The sequence below is a fragment of the Pyxicephalus adspersus genome, chromosome 5, assembly GCF_032062135.1.
Source record: "Pyxicephalus adspersus chromosome 5, UCB_Pads_2.0, whole genome shotgun sequence".
Classification (NCBI taxonomy): domain Eukaryota; kingdom Metazoa; phylum Chordata; class Amphibia; order Anura; family Pyxicephalidae; genus Pyxicephalus; species Pyxicephalus adspersus.
The window spans coordinates 105,441,816-105,455,756 of NC_092862.1; the positions used below are offsets into that span (position 1 = coordinate 105,441,816).

The following is a 13,941-nucleotide window of genomic DNA, read 5'->3' on the forward strand; positions in this document are numbered from 1 at the left end:
GAATGATTGTGGCCCTGTGCAGAAAGACAATATGCCCTCTCCCTCACTCAGACACCCAGATTTACGGAAGTCAATATGTATGGATGGTTCCTATACTAAGAGTCCTCTATCTACTGCCTCCTTCACAGGTCCATACAAAGGACCTCTAGCAAATTTGCATAAATGGGTACCTAGGAATCTTAGGTCGTACTTTGGACAATGATGAGTGGTCAGATATTTGGGAAGCGGCACATAAAAGCCCAATTTATACATGGTACTAAGAAAATGTATACACATCATATTTAGATGGTACCATATGCCAGATGTATTTCATAGATTGTTTCGCTCTGTGGACCCTATTTGCTGGCAGTGCGGGATCTAGAGGGGGATCCTTGGAACAAAGTTTTTGGTATTGCCCCATTATTCAAAGTTATTGGGACTCTGTTAACAAGCTGCCCACCAATGTGACCTAACAACACATTTTACTAGATCCGATTAATCATTTTTTGGGGCTGCCCTTCATGGATCTCCCCAAACTTGCCAGTAAACTTGCCACCCATATTTTAGTAGCGGCTCACACCCTGATTTCAGCCAGATGGAAATCTAATTTGCCTCCCTTAGTGGAGGATTTAAATACTCATATCCAAGATGTTCGACTGATAGAATATTTAACAGCTTTTCTTTAAATCAAAGTGGACAACTTTGAACTGATTTGGGAACTCTGGGAGGCTTATTATTCTGTCACAGGTTTAGGGAGCTGTTTTGAATACTTGAATCTGGAACATTCTAACTACTATTGCCCCATCACCCCCTCCTTTCCCTCCTCTTTATTTCCTATTACAGTTCATGTATTTTTTTGTTCTGTGATTACTGTATTTTTGTTTGTTTCCAGCAATACTGTATGGGATTCTGTTACTTATTTTGGCCTCTTCATTATTTGAATGTAGCACTTGCTACTTCTGCACATGGACATATTATATACTTAGTTTGGACTGCTATTGTTCATCTGGGTTATCTACACGTTTTGTTTTCTAAATGTCGATTTTATGCCTTTATTGCCGTGTTATATTTGTTTTATGTCAAAAGATTCTCAAAAAAAAAACTCGCCTTTGCTGTGCATTTTACTCCAGACCCTTATCAACAATGGGCCCGTTACAGCTCACCAGCTTACTGCTTTGGCTCATAACTGCATAAGGCAACAGAGGAAATCTTCCATTACCTACTTCTTTTTTTGGATCCGACCAATCAAATCAATACAAAGTGGCAAAGTATGTTGGGTAGTGTAAAATTTCCTCTGCCAGCTTTTCATTCCACCTCATTCCATATTTCATGCTGTATATTTCCTGTTCCGCATTTCTTCATTATGTATGCCATGCTATACAGTCCTTATTCCACATTGTTTTATTCCATTCGACAGGCTGTACATTCCCTATTACACAAGGTCTCTTTCTTTAAGTCATGCTGCACATTCCCTATTCTGCAATGCCTCATTTTATTTGACATATTGTGCATTCCTTATTCCACACGGTTCACTTTTTTTGACATTCTGTACATTCTTTATTCATTCCATTTGTTTTGCAACACCCTTTTTTATAAACCATAATCTACATTCCCTTTTCTGAAACATATAGCCTCCTTGAAAATCTTGCATTTGTCCCTGGTTACATCATTGTCTGTACTTTTGATGGTTCCGGCTCTATGAAAAGTCCCTGGGTCCTCCTGAGTTAATAACCTTTATACATTTAGATAGGAATTATACACTGTGATTTTAATTAAAGCATCTGCATATCCTCGGAGACAGATTAGTTATGCATTTTGAAGTGGATTATGTGATATATAAAAAACCGAACTAGCAAGCTTGTGTACATGGGGGATGGGTTAGAATATCTGTCAGGTCTTCACTTTGTCTCCGTGCCTGTTGGGGAGATTAATCCATGTTTTCTGCCTCAGTGACTTTGAGGGACAACTACAATAATTGATGGGATATCTCTGTGACAGGGAAACGTACACAACAAAGTCACATTGATTTTGTTGTGTGGGAAGGGTTAGGATGTATATCTGTTTTTATTGTGGTCTTCAGTTTCCTTACATATATACCACAGCATTTTTGGTCTGGTGTTGGTGGTAAATGTTCCCATCTAAGACACATACAGCTATAGAATTAGGCCGAAAACTTGATTTACTCACCCTAACTAAAATTAAAGTTTTGAAAATCTGAAGCTGGAATACAAACTTGCACTGTTTATAAATGTAAATGTATATATGACAATTCTATAACCACAACCCCATGCATTCCTTTGTATATGTTGAAGTAATATGGTTGGAATCTTACAGAACTTTCACTTCTATTTAGCCGTTATTTAAACCACTATTACTAAGCCGTTATTGGACCACTGATGTAACACACCAAGATTTTCTACAATTGTCTCAATTTCCAGAAATGTATCACTGTCTTTTAAGTCTGCTTTAAAGAGCAACAAAACCCTATTTATACTCACCTGTCCCTGTTTTGTCAAGGACGCTGCATTATTCTCTTTCTTGTTCAGTTTTTCAGCCATCTTGTTTGGCTGGACTGGGGTGACGTAACTTTTTTACAGCATTTTACAGAAGAAGAAAGCGATCAGGAAGGTAGGAATGCTTATTGCAGAAGAGACATCACCTATCCCTTTCTGTAATAAGGCCCTGCCTGGTTACAATTTTTTAAAGTAAAACTTTAGTTCCGCTTTAAGGTTTATTGCAAGCTCACATTATTTCAATATTAGTATTTTCCTAAGCATACCATTTATGTATAAGCATTTTTTTATTAAAATTATTATTATTAAAAATATAATTGGCTCCTCTTTCCAAGTTTTTTTTTAACCTTGTAACTTTTAACACAGGGACTATAGTTCTCTACTGGTAGTTAAAGCTTGGAGGAAGGATGAAAGAAGATTTCCTGAATCTCTTCCACCAGCTTTCTCTAGTTGTCGTGGCCAGTGCTAGGCCAGAGCACATACAGTAGTAGATGCATTGATGTGGTGTTGAAAATGAAACCCCGCTCTTCTTGCGCGTACAGCTTTAAGAGACAACACTGCAGTGACTTCATGCAGGGGAATGGCCATTGTCATCCTGTTGATGGAAGTCTTAGACTGGTATTTTTTAAAAAAGGTCCAGAAAATGAAAATTTCACCATAATGTATTGTGTTCATTTTTTTTCAAGATGAATCTTGGTCATATTATTGCAATGTTTTTTTTTTACATGTACTGTAACATATATAATGCATTTTACTTTGTACTGTAGCATATATAATGCATTTTACTTTGTACTGTAGCATATATAACGCATTTTCAATAAAAAAAAAGTTGCACCAAATTGGCAAGGCATAAACACTACTTTTCTTTCTTTAACCCTTATTCATACAGTTATTGTATTTGATAGGCAAAGAATGTAAAAACCTTTATTTCACAATTCAACCCATGATAGAAATTCATGTAGAAAAATATTTCCAACTAACATCTTTATTTTGAAGTTATTTACACTGTTTCCTTACATTACAAGTTATTTTTTTCACCTTGCTGAGTTGTCCACCTTTAACAAAGGTGAAACATTATTCCGGCACTCCTACCGAGTTTTTGGTATTGTCTGCTTTGGAACTAATCATTCTCTTACATTACCATTACAAGAGGTTTTCATGGCCTCTTATTCTTTAACTGTGATTAAATGTAATTACTTATATATAAGGTCATGTTGACATTTCAGTTTCCAGAAAACAATAATATAATCATCTTTTTGTGAAATTGATGCTAATAACTGTAATCTATATGTTTGTAATTGTTTTCCAGTCTTACAATGTTTGGCATCCATTTTTTAATCAAATCTTTCTCTTATTGCATAGTAGAGATTGCAACTTTTGTTATAAATAAATGCTAAAGTGTGCCAATTGTAGATCAGGTACATATGTGGAGTGGAGCTGTGTGTCCTGAAAGGGGAAGTGCATTGGAAGATGACGCCACTGTGACCAGAAGGCAAAATGGGAAGGAAGTGAGGGGACACTACAAACACTACAAACAAAAGTTTGCAGGAGATTAAGGGTAAAGGTGCGTAGGATCAGTATCCAAAAAATAGAGATGGAGGAAGAAAAGGTTAGTATACAAAGGAGGAGGTTAGGGTAAAGAACCAGCAGTGCAGAAGGTGGAACCGGCTAGATAAATTTACAGATGAGGAGGCATTTGAAAGTGAGTAAGCTTTGCAAAGGAGGGAGGGCCGGGTGCTGGACTCTAAATCCCCCACTTTGGCACAAGGAGGAAAAAACAACCTTCCAGACTTATAGGAGGATATTTATCAATTGTGTTGCACAGCATGGCAATGCTGGAACAGCAGTGAACACGTTTATGCAGCAGATTTATTACAAGGTTACATAAATTCTACTTATTTGATCTAAAGAAGCATTGCAACAGAATGGAACTTGACCACATTGTAATTATGTGTAAGTTTATTGTAGATGTCTGTTTCATCTCCAGTTATAAATATGTCTCAGAACTTAGCATGCCTGTTGCACTTGGCAGCCCAGTATTACAAGAGCAGTGCTCACAAATACACTTTAAACCTGTTACAGAGACTTTGCTAATAGTGGGTCAATCTGATTTGTATCTAATTGAACCTATAAATAGTTTGATAAATGTCTCCCATAGTATTTACCATCAGCTGCATTGTGTCTCCTTAACACTAATTATGGCTGGTTGCTTTTCTCTACCCTGTGCTAAATAAAGAATGAGCAATATGTGTATAGCGGCGGTAGCTGTTGAGAACATGAGAGCTAATGTTAGTTTTTTTAATTTTCTCTTGACATATGCTTTGCTGTAAGTGTTAGTATTAGGTCTCCTTGCTTCACTTATTTGCTGCCTTCACTCCAAATTTTTCAGGCATGGCAGATGAATAAGGGATTTTTAACTTCCATGAAGAAATGGAGAAACCATCTAACTTACTTATGCAATGGTGTCAGGTGGTGTCATATTCCTGAGCAACATAGGATGCCTTCTACACATACACACTAAGCTCTTAAAACTATGCACGCACCACCACCTTAGCCCAACATCCTCCACACACAGATCACTTTCTGTCTGTGGTTTTCGGTGTGCAATGCTGATATCCAAGTGGCTGGAAAAATTTGCAGAAACCTGTAATTAAATGCATCAGTAGAATTTTTTGCTGAACATTTGTCAGATCATTATACCAAAATCCTGCTGCTTCCTTTCCATTTATGATTTTCAGAACATCCCTGCCATCTATTCCCAAATGCAAATCTTTATGTTCTATATTTTTTTAGATTTCCTTTGCCAGTAAAAAGAGGAAAAGTTTACATAGGCTGTCCTTGGCCAGTTCATAGGCAATGCATATAGCTATAAATGCATTTGTCCAAATGCTTGAAAATAATGTGATCTTTGCACATTAATACTAACGATATTAAAGCATTTTTCACTATCATGTATCTGAAATGAAAGCCTGCATGCAGTGCAAGTATATACAGGGACATTTAGGGAAAATAAACATATTCTCTAGAGAGGAGAACAAACTAAAATAGAAAAAGGTCCCAGGAGAGATCTTAGTGTGGTAGTTTATATATAGAGTTGGGAAGTTGGTGTAATAATAATCTGGATGTTGATACTAACATTGTGGAGGTTGCTTGATTGCCTGTAGGGATCCAAACAACCAAAGAGATTGCATGTGAAGAATGATTCTGTCTCCATGCAGATCTGGCAGCTGGTCACACTCTATGCCCTTGTCTCAATGATCTTTTCCTCAAAGTTTGTTGCAATCTTGCTCCTAAAAAGACTTTCCTAAACCCAAAAAATGGCAATGGTGTGAATAGCAGAGGTGCTCATGGTCCAGACCATCTCCTCTTCTGCTTGGGTGCCACTGCATACCAAGCATAGGTGCATGCCTTTTATCATAAATCATTATCAATTATTGAACATACATTACATACCAGTATATCTGCTGACTGGAGAATTTATGTACAAAATAGTTTTTGTCAATAAAGTGTGTCAGAGTGATAAAACTTGTTTGCTTAGAATGTTTTTAACAATAGATGTCAGTCACTTTAATACAATAAAACAAGAACTGTTTTTTTCCACTTGGCAACATGAGGTTGTGTGAGGATCAGGGTATCCAAAAAAACAAAATGTCCCACACATGATTAGGCCTTAGTGCACCTATTATGTAGAATACTTGAGCATAAATGGAATCCTTGATATTCCTATTACAGTTCTCAAATGACAAATAAAGGAAAAAGATGAATTTGCAGGATTTGGTCTGTATAGAGCAGGGGTCAGTAACCTTTACTATCAAAAGGGCCATTTGCCCCCTCTTCCACAAAAAATATTGCCGCAACACATAACACTGCTTATAAACTTTTAAAAGCTTTAATTTGTTTTTAATTTTATAAATAAATTGTTTTACAAAAGTATGCCAAGGATTTTTATGGTGCATAATTGTAACACTCACAATTCAAATTTTAAAAACATGCAATTTATTATTTTTCTCTTAAAACAACATAAAAAAATGTATTCTTATACATACAAATTGTCAATGAATGACTAGGATACTGCAATGATGTTGTTTAGTTTGTCTTTAAAGGTCCTTGACGCATTTCACCCGTGGGCTTCATCAGAAGGACACTAAGTTAGCAGCGTTCTATAAATCTATTCATTTGTTATCAATCAGGTTCTTTACATGAATCAATTGTATCTCAAAATAAAAGATTTTCACTTCTGCATATCACCATAACAAGCTTTTTTGTTTGGATGTGCCAATTGTTTGACTGTGTGCTTATTTCCCCAAAGAGTGCTTTACAATGTCAAAAATCATCTTACATTCTGTCATTTTCCAGCCAGATACAATAGAATACCTTAATATTTCAGAGAGTATTATGAAGACACAGTCATGACTCAACCACCTCCTTTGCTCCTAATTTTAATTTTACTCTTTTCATTTTACCTGTTACAACAACAGAATACAACAAGCAGAAGTGCAGTGTGCATGTGTAGGCCTACTTTAAAATAAATAAAACACTGAACAATGCAGACCCTTTTAAAGTCTTCCCATATTTGTGTAAAGTTAAAATAAAAGTAGCCCACTTTATTAGAAAAAAACATATAGTTGCAGCTTAGCAGTTTTAGAAAAGTAAACATAAAATTAGGAATGTTTTTTGACAAGTCCATTTCAGTATGCTCTCATCCTCTTCGGGTTTCTTTCTCGGTGAGCAATCAACCGAAGCACCTGAACATACAAAAAAAAAAAAAAAAAAAGGTCCGGGTCTGCAAAAAATGTTTAAAAACTAATAAATGCTAGTGTTCTCACTTGTTTAATGTGACTTCTGTTTCTGAAGCTCAATGCTGATCTTCCCTTTGTTGGGGCTGTAAGATGTGACTTTGATCTTCACACAGGACTGTAGGCTCTCATGAGGTTAATGCTCATTAATTAAGTTAATGCTGGAGAAAACTTGCTTGCATAAGTATGTTGAGCCAAGGATGGACAGGACTCCAAATGCATACTTTTTCATGTTCATATACGTGTCGGGAATGGTGAGGTCGGGAATGCGGAGGTTTTCAATATCATTCCATTTGTGCTCTTTAGCGAGAGTGGCCTTCAGACAGGTGACTTCTTCGAGATCAGCTGTCAGGCTTTTGAACTTGGACACCCATTAGTCTTTAATAAGTTAGTCGCTAAGTTGGCCATTTCAAGATCGGGCTGACTTATCCCTGTGAATGCGGATATGTTCAGCAGGGATGGGTTCATGTCCTGCGGTGTGACAGGGAAGGACAGAGTGTTTTTTCCTTTCTGAACTCGCTGAATCTTTTTCCAAACGCAGCTTGCATTGCCATAATTGCACAGTGTAAATAATCACAATTTATGTGATTGTTCTCTTCTTTGAACTCTCCCAGGGAGGGGAAGTGAGAGAAGGTACCTCTCTGGCAAACGCTGTCATCTTGCGCTAAAACACCAGAACATGCTGCAGCAACTGCATGGTCGTGCTTCCCTTTCCCTGGAGATTTTTTCTCAGCGTGTTTAAGTGACTTGTCATATCCACCATGAAATAAAACTTTTCCAGCCAATCGAGGTCTCCAAGTTCGGGTTAGCTGAGGTCTTTGCTTTCCAAAAAGGTTTCCACATATTCCAGACAAGCAGAGAAGCGTTTGGGCACGTCTTCCCTTGACAGCCACCGAACTCTGTCGTGCAGCAGGAGATCCGAATATGACCTCTCGACTTCATCTAACAATGAACAAAACTGTTGATGGTTTAACCTGTTTGCAATTATTTTGTTCACTATCTTAATACCGAGGTTCATCACTTCCACACATTCAGGGGGGAATGTTTGAGCACACCGTGCTTTTTGGTGCAAGATGCAGTGAAACGTCATCAGCTCTTGATCCAGCGACTTTTTAGGTAAATTCACAAAGCCCTTCTGTGCTTGGCCCTTTAGCCAAGGGTTCAATCAGTTCTTCGTGCCGCCCATCAGAGTTCACATATCTGCATAACAGTGCTGTCTGCTCAATATCGTTTACATCACTTGACTAATCACAGGCAATTGAATATGCTTGAGCTGAATTGGTGTCATCAAGTTTGCCTACTGGTGATGTTTGTTGCCATTTTAATGGTCCTTTCTTTGAGGGTCTTTGCAGTGAGAGGCATTATTAATTTTCTGAATAGATTCCTGTTTGTTTTTGAATTTGGGGAATAGATGCTCTGATGTTTTTATGAATGATTCCTTCATGTATTCTCCGTCTGTGAACAGCTTCCCCCTCCTTACGATCTCATGAGCTGCCACAAAACTAGCAGCTGTAGTTGAGTTTGGAGAGTTACACCACTTCTTAAAAGTATGTTTGCTCTGCTCAACTTTCCGTCATAGTTCTGAAATCGCTCTCTTTCGCCCATCTTCGGTTGGGTACTTTTCAGAAAATGCTAAGTGCTTGTTTTGAAAATGCCTTTCAACATTACATTTTTTGTTGTTTGCTAATTTCTCTCCACATATCAAGCACACAGGTAAGCCAGCGTCGTTGGCAGTGAAGGCACAGGAATCTGCAGAATTAAACTCTCTTATTTTCTTTTGAGATTTTTCTTTTTTGGGATGTATTCATGGTTAGCTTATCGCGGGGGTTGCACACTCAAGAAGCCGTCTGCAGGTAAAGGCGAGGGTTATAGACGTGGATTTTATGCATATTTTGTTTGACAAATTATAAACACTTTTTAAAATATGATGTTAAAGTATTACCTCCAACTCCAAGATAACGTTGCGACAAAATAGAGAAAAATAAAATAATATATAAATAAAAAACTAAATATTTATTAACAGTTATTAAAACAGGTCCAAAGCATTTTTTTCTTGGAATGGGACTTTATAGGTGCTTTGTGCAATAATATACCTAATGACAAGAAAATACTAATTTTGTTTAAAAGAAAATGAATAATTATCCCAAGATCAATGGCTCAGTGGTTAGTACTCTGGCCTTTGCAGCGGTAGGTCTCAGGTTCGAATCTCGGCCTGGACTATCTGTATGAAGTTTGCAGGTTCTCCCCGTGTCTGCGTGGGTTTCCTCCGAGTACTCCAGTTTCCTCCCATATTCCAAAAACTTGCAGTAAGGTTGATTGGCTTCCCCCCAAAAATTGACCTTAGACTACATTAATGACATATGACTAGTGTAGGGATATTTGATTGTGAGCCCCTTTGAGGGACAGCTAGTGACATGACTATGGACTTTGTACAGTGCTGCGTAATATGATGGTGCTATATAAATACTGTGTAGTAATTTATCAGATGAATATTATATGATTAGTAACTAATCATTAATATATTATTAGGTACTAATCATTTATTAATCATCTAATAAATTATGCATCATTAGTTGATATAACTTACTTTTAAACTTACTTTACTTCTTTTTTCCTGGTTATTTCAAGAGCTGTGCATCTCTTAATGAGCAGCTACATTTGCATCTAGTCCTGTGTCCCACGTGTGAGCACCCAGGAACATGTGGAACACGGGATTCTTATCAGAGAAGGACTCTTTCGAGTTCTGCGTTTGATGGCTCTGCCCCCCACCAGGAATGCCCCTGAAAGGAAATCCCTCTCCTCTGCACTGCATACAGAGAGGGAGTGTCCCCCTACCACGCTGGCGGAAGTGTCAACGCCGGCTGCGGTATATAGGGAAGAGAGCCACAATAAGCAGGCTCAGGAGCTGCAGGTTGCCAACCCTTGGTATACACTTACTACTTCATGTACAGGGAATATTGTGAGGGAACATGGGGAAACAGATACTGTCTGTAATTGTTCATGAATAAGTAACTCTTATTAATCACACAGACCTGAGATAAAAGCCCTAAAATATTTAATTGCTTATCTGCAGGGCAGATTGAAAATGTAAACCTCTGAGTTGACTTCCCTTCAGGGACTGAATTGATTTATCATTAAAGACTTTTCTGTTTTCCTGTCCTGATTTAGACTAGTTCGCACTGCAGCATTCTGCCTTGTAAAAGATTAGTTTTCTAAAAAGTGCACAAATGGAAAATTGTATGTAGTGATTAAACATTGTCACATTTTTTCAAAAATAAAATATAGTATTACAAATATAGTGTGCAACATAAAACTTTGATAATAATATCATAACTGTTTTCTACCAGCTGAAAGAATACACTCATTAGGGAATATATATTTTTTCTGGAAATATAAATGATGAATTGAGTTATAAGACTAAAACTGTTCATTTCTGGGCATGTAAAGAGGGAGAAAATAGATGTGAGTTCTGCAACTGCTATGGTGGATAGGAGAAAGATGAAGTATTTTCCAGCCAAAAAGAGAGGTCACAAATGCAAAGGCAGTGAGGTCTGCATGTATGGTAATGGAGTAGAAATACTGGGGTAAGGACGGAGGAGAGGTCAGGCAGATGAGGAGGCAGCGTGGGCTCAGTGATTGAAAGTGCTGGTAATGGGAAAAGAGTGGGAAAGAGAACACCAGCAACCAATTTTCTTGAAGAACAAAAAGAAGTACAAGAAAGATGTGGCAAAGGCGGTGAAAGCAATGTGATAGGCTATGTGAGTAAAAAAGGAGAGTAAGATAGGAAATAAATGCTAGGAGAGTGGTGATGAAGAGGTACTAAAGAGGTAAAGGTAATTAGGACCAAAGGGACTAGCATTATAGACATCTAGAAGGCTGCTGAATAACTGGAGACGCTGGGTGGGTGTCATAAGGTTTATAGGTATGGTGACATAAGGGAACAAAGCTATTCCCTACTCCAGCATCAGTAGGAATCCCACAATGTGCGGCACTAGGATGTGAGTGCATTTTAAGATAAAAATCACTGGAACATTACAGTGCAACTATCATGCATGGCTGAACTTAGGCTTTAAGGACAGAGGTAAGAAAACAATGACAGTATTTGATTATACACCGGCAGATATTTGGTTCAGCATAACAAAAAGTGTAGCTTTTTCCTTGTAGAAAAAATGTGTAATAGTTATTAATGGAATTCATGGTTAACATGTAAACAATTCAGAAACTTGTCAAAACTGCAGACAATTAAAATGAAGGTAGCGCTGGAGAACAGTGTTTTCCAATACCCAACTGATTTCCTGTCCAGTAATCTCACACAAGGATACTTCAAACTGTCACCTTTTTACCAAACTGGCATCTAAGAACGATAGGCCACATAGCAATTTCATAAATGTCGGATCTCTAATATTCATGCAAGAATAGGTTCTATTACATAAATATCACTGGGGAACAATTCTGAACAAATTTTTTGTTGACTTCAATTTTTAAGCTTATTTACACTGAAATAGGTATGTTGATTCTGAAAGTGCAGTTAGTTTTCTTCTATCACCTCAGTTTTTTTCCTCTGCCGCCTATAATATTGTGATTACTGTAGCATGGATTTGTATAGGCGATTCATTTACACACAAGACAGTGTTGTCAGAGTTTGTGTGCTGCACTAAGTAGTGCACCTTTAAACTTTCTTTCAGATCATGTCTAGCTCTGCTGTTTTTCGTCCTAAGTGCCTAAACAACATTAATTCATTGTGTTACAGTTAGGTCCATAAGTATTTGGACAGAGACAACTTTTTTCTAATTTTAGTTCTGTACAATACCACAATTAATTTTAAATGAAGGTCATGGAAGGATGGTATCAGGGTAGATGGGATATACATATAATGGCTGACTATTGTTGGAGCATCCGGCAGGATTGTTCTAACACTGAATACTCCAGGAAAAGCTATAAGCATAAATTTTTACCTTAACCACTTACCTGGTTTAATTTTCAAATGTTTTGCTGTCAAAAAAAATGTCATAGAGTAACAATAAATCCTTTGCATGAACAAAGGAAATTTATATAAACAGTACATTCAAGTTATTTCATTAATTTTTAATTGTATTTAAAATTTGTATGTTTTTTGACAAAAATGGAGGGTACCCTGTATCTTAAAAACTGGATGTGATGGCAAAAAATTTTAATACCCCAAAATTGGATTTAATACCCCAAAATTTGTAAAAAACAAGTGTAAGATCTAACTCAACAAAAAAATGCGTTCCCCATTGTATTTGTCAGAATTGTTAATATTATTTTTATGATGAAGCCTTTGTTTAGACTTGCTAGGCATTTATTTGGAAAGTGCACATGGATTGCACATGGATTTGTTGCCTTGTGCTGCTAGTAGTTTGGGTCATTGTTTGGGCACCATAGTGTTCATAGGTTTTCTGGGTCAAGCTATGAGACTTGAATAGTTTTTTGTATGTCTTAAGGCCAAGAACTCAAGGATTTCTACCTCCTATGTTTAGTGCTAAAATAAGGCTGTGATTATTATGCATGGCAATATTGTTTGCAAAACATACATGCAACCATGCTTGATAATATCACAACAATGATTCTAGATACACAAATAATAGTACTTAACACATTTTAGCCCACAAATGTGTAATTTGTTTTATTTGGTAATGTGTCTTTCCAGTAGTCTTTACTTTTGACTAATTTAGGAGTATACACTCCCTGTGTGGCTGAAATCACAACAAATGATAATTGATTAGGTTGAATATTGCACATCACTCTCTCCACCAAACCTCTATAAAAATGCAACAGTATTTATTATGCACTAAAACACTGGGTGAAAGTGCGGGACAGGTCCACACACTGTGGAACTGTTGGCAGGTAAGACACAGTGGTTTTTATCATTTCAAAGGTATAATTCCAAAGCTATTACTTATTTACATCAAGCAACATGATTGCTTTGAGAATGTTCCCTGTTCAATACTCAGATTGGATTGGTAAAGCAACAAACAACAAAGTTTTATGGACTTTATCAGCACTCCTTATTGAACCATATATTTTTGCCAAAGATAAAACCATAATTTATTAAGTTAAGAAAAGATGGGAAATGTACTTTTAATATCAAATACATGGAATTGGCACATAATTTTACACAGTATGTGACGCGTTTCTCATTAAATGTTTCTTCAGGACTGATGAGACTGGCCTTATGTCTGAGTCAGACCAGCTTTTAATGGATGGGCACATCTTGTAGATGTATTTATCTTGTTACATTTTCACTGATGCAATGATATTCTTTGGAGGTTCTCCTGTTTTTCTTGAATACAAGCTTCAAGTAGCCAGGGTTTAAGGTACGTTAGGTAGGTAGGTAGGTTAAACCTACGGTTAGCCATAGCTTTAAGGTACAAAATGTACTCCAAAAAATATGTTCTAAATAAAATTACTCACATGCTTTCTGTTTAAAAAGCAGGTGTTATTAGGTAGAGAAAACAAGAATAAAATTAAGCACAAAATGCAGACACACCAGCCCAGACACAATCAACAGTGATTGTTCTGAAGTTTTGGTGATCTTCTTCTTCTGAAGGGCATACGTGTGTCACTTTGGCAGTTTAATACAACTGTGATTCAAATTAGATTAATTATTGATTTAATCTTCTGCACCTGGATCC

The 13,941-nt window shown here is 36.9% G+C and overlaps 1 protein-coding gene across 3 annotated transcripts in view; it reads left to right on the top strand.

Annotated features, from left to right (window-relative positions):
- OSBPL10 (oxysterol binding protein like 10) overlaps nucleotides 1-13,941 on the top strand; it is a 195,768-nt gene that overhangs the window by 159,961 nt on the left and 21,866 nt on the right. The window contains exon 9 of one of the 3 annotated variants that reach the window (XM_072412376.1): nucleotides 872-2,852. The exons of the other annotated variants lie outside the window; for them this stretch is intronic. Within the exon in view, the coding sequence (XP_072268477.1) occupies nucleotides 872-1,014 (143 nt within the window). The 3' untranslated portion in view covers nucleotides 1,015-2,852. Of the gene's footprint in view, nucleotides 1-871; nucleotides 2,853-13,941 lie in introns of those variants that run through there. 3 annotated transcript variants of the gene reach the window in all.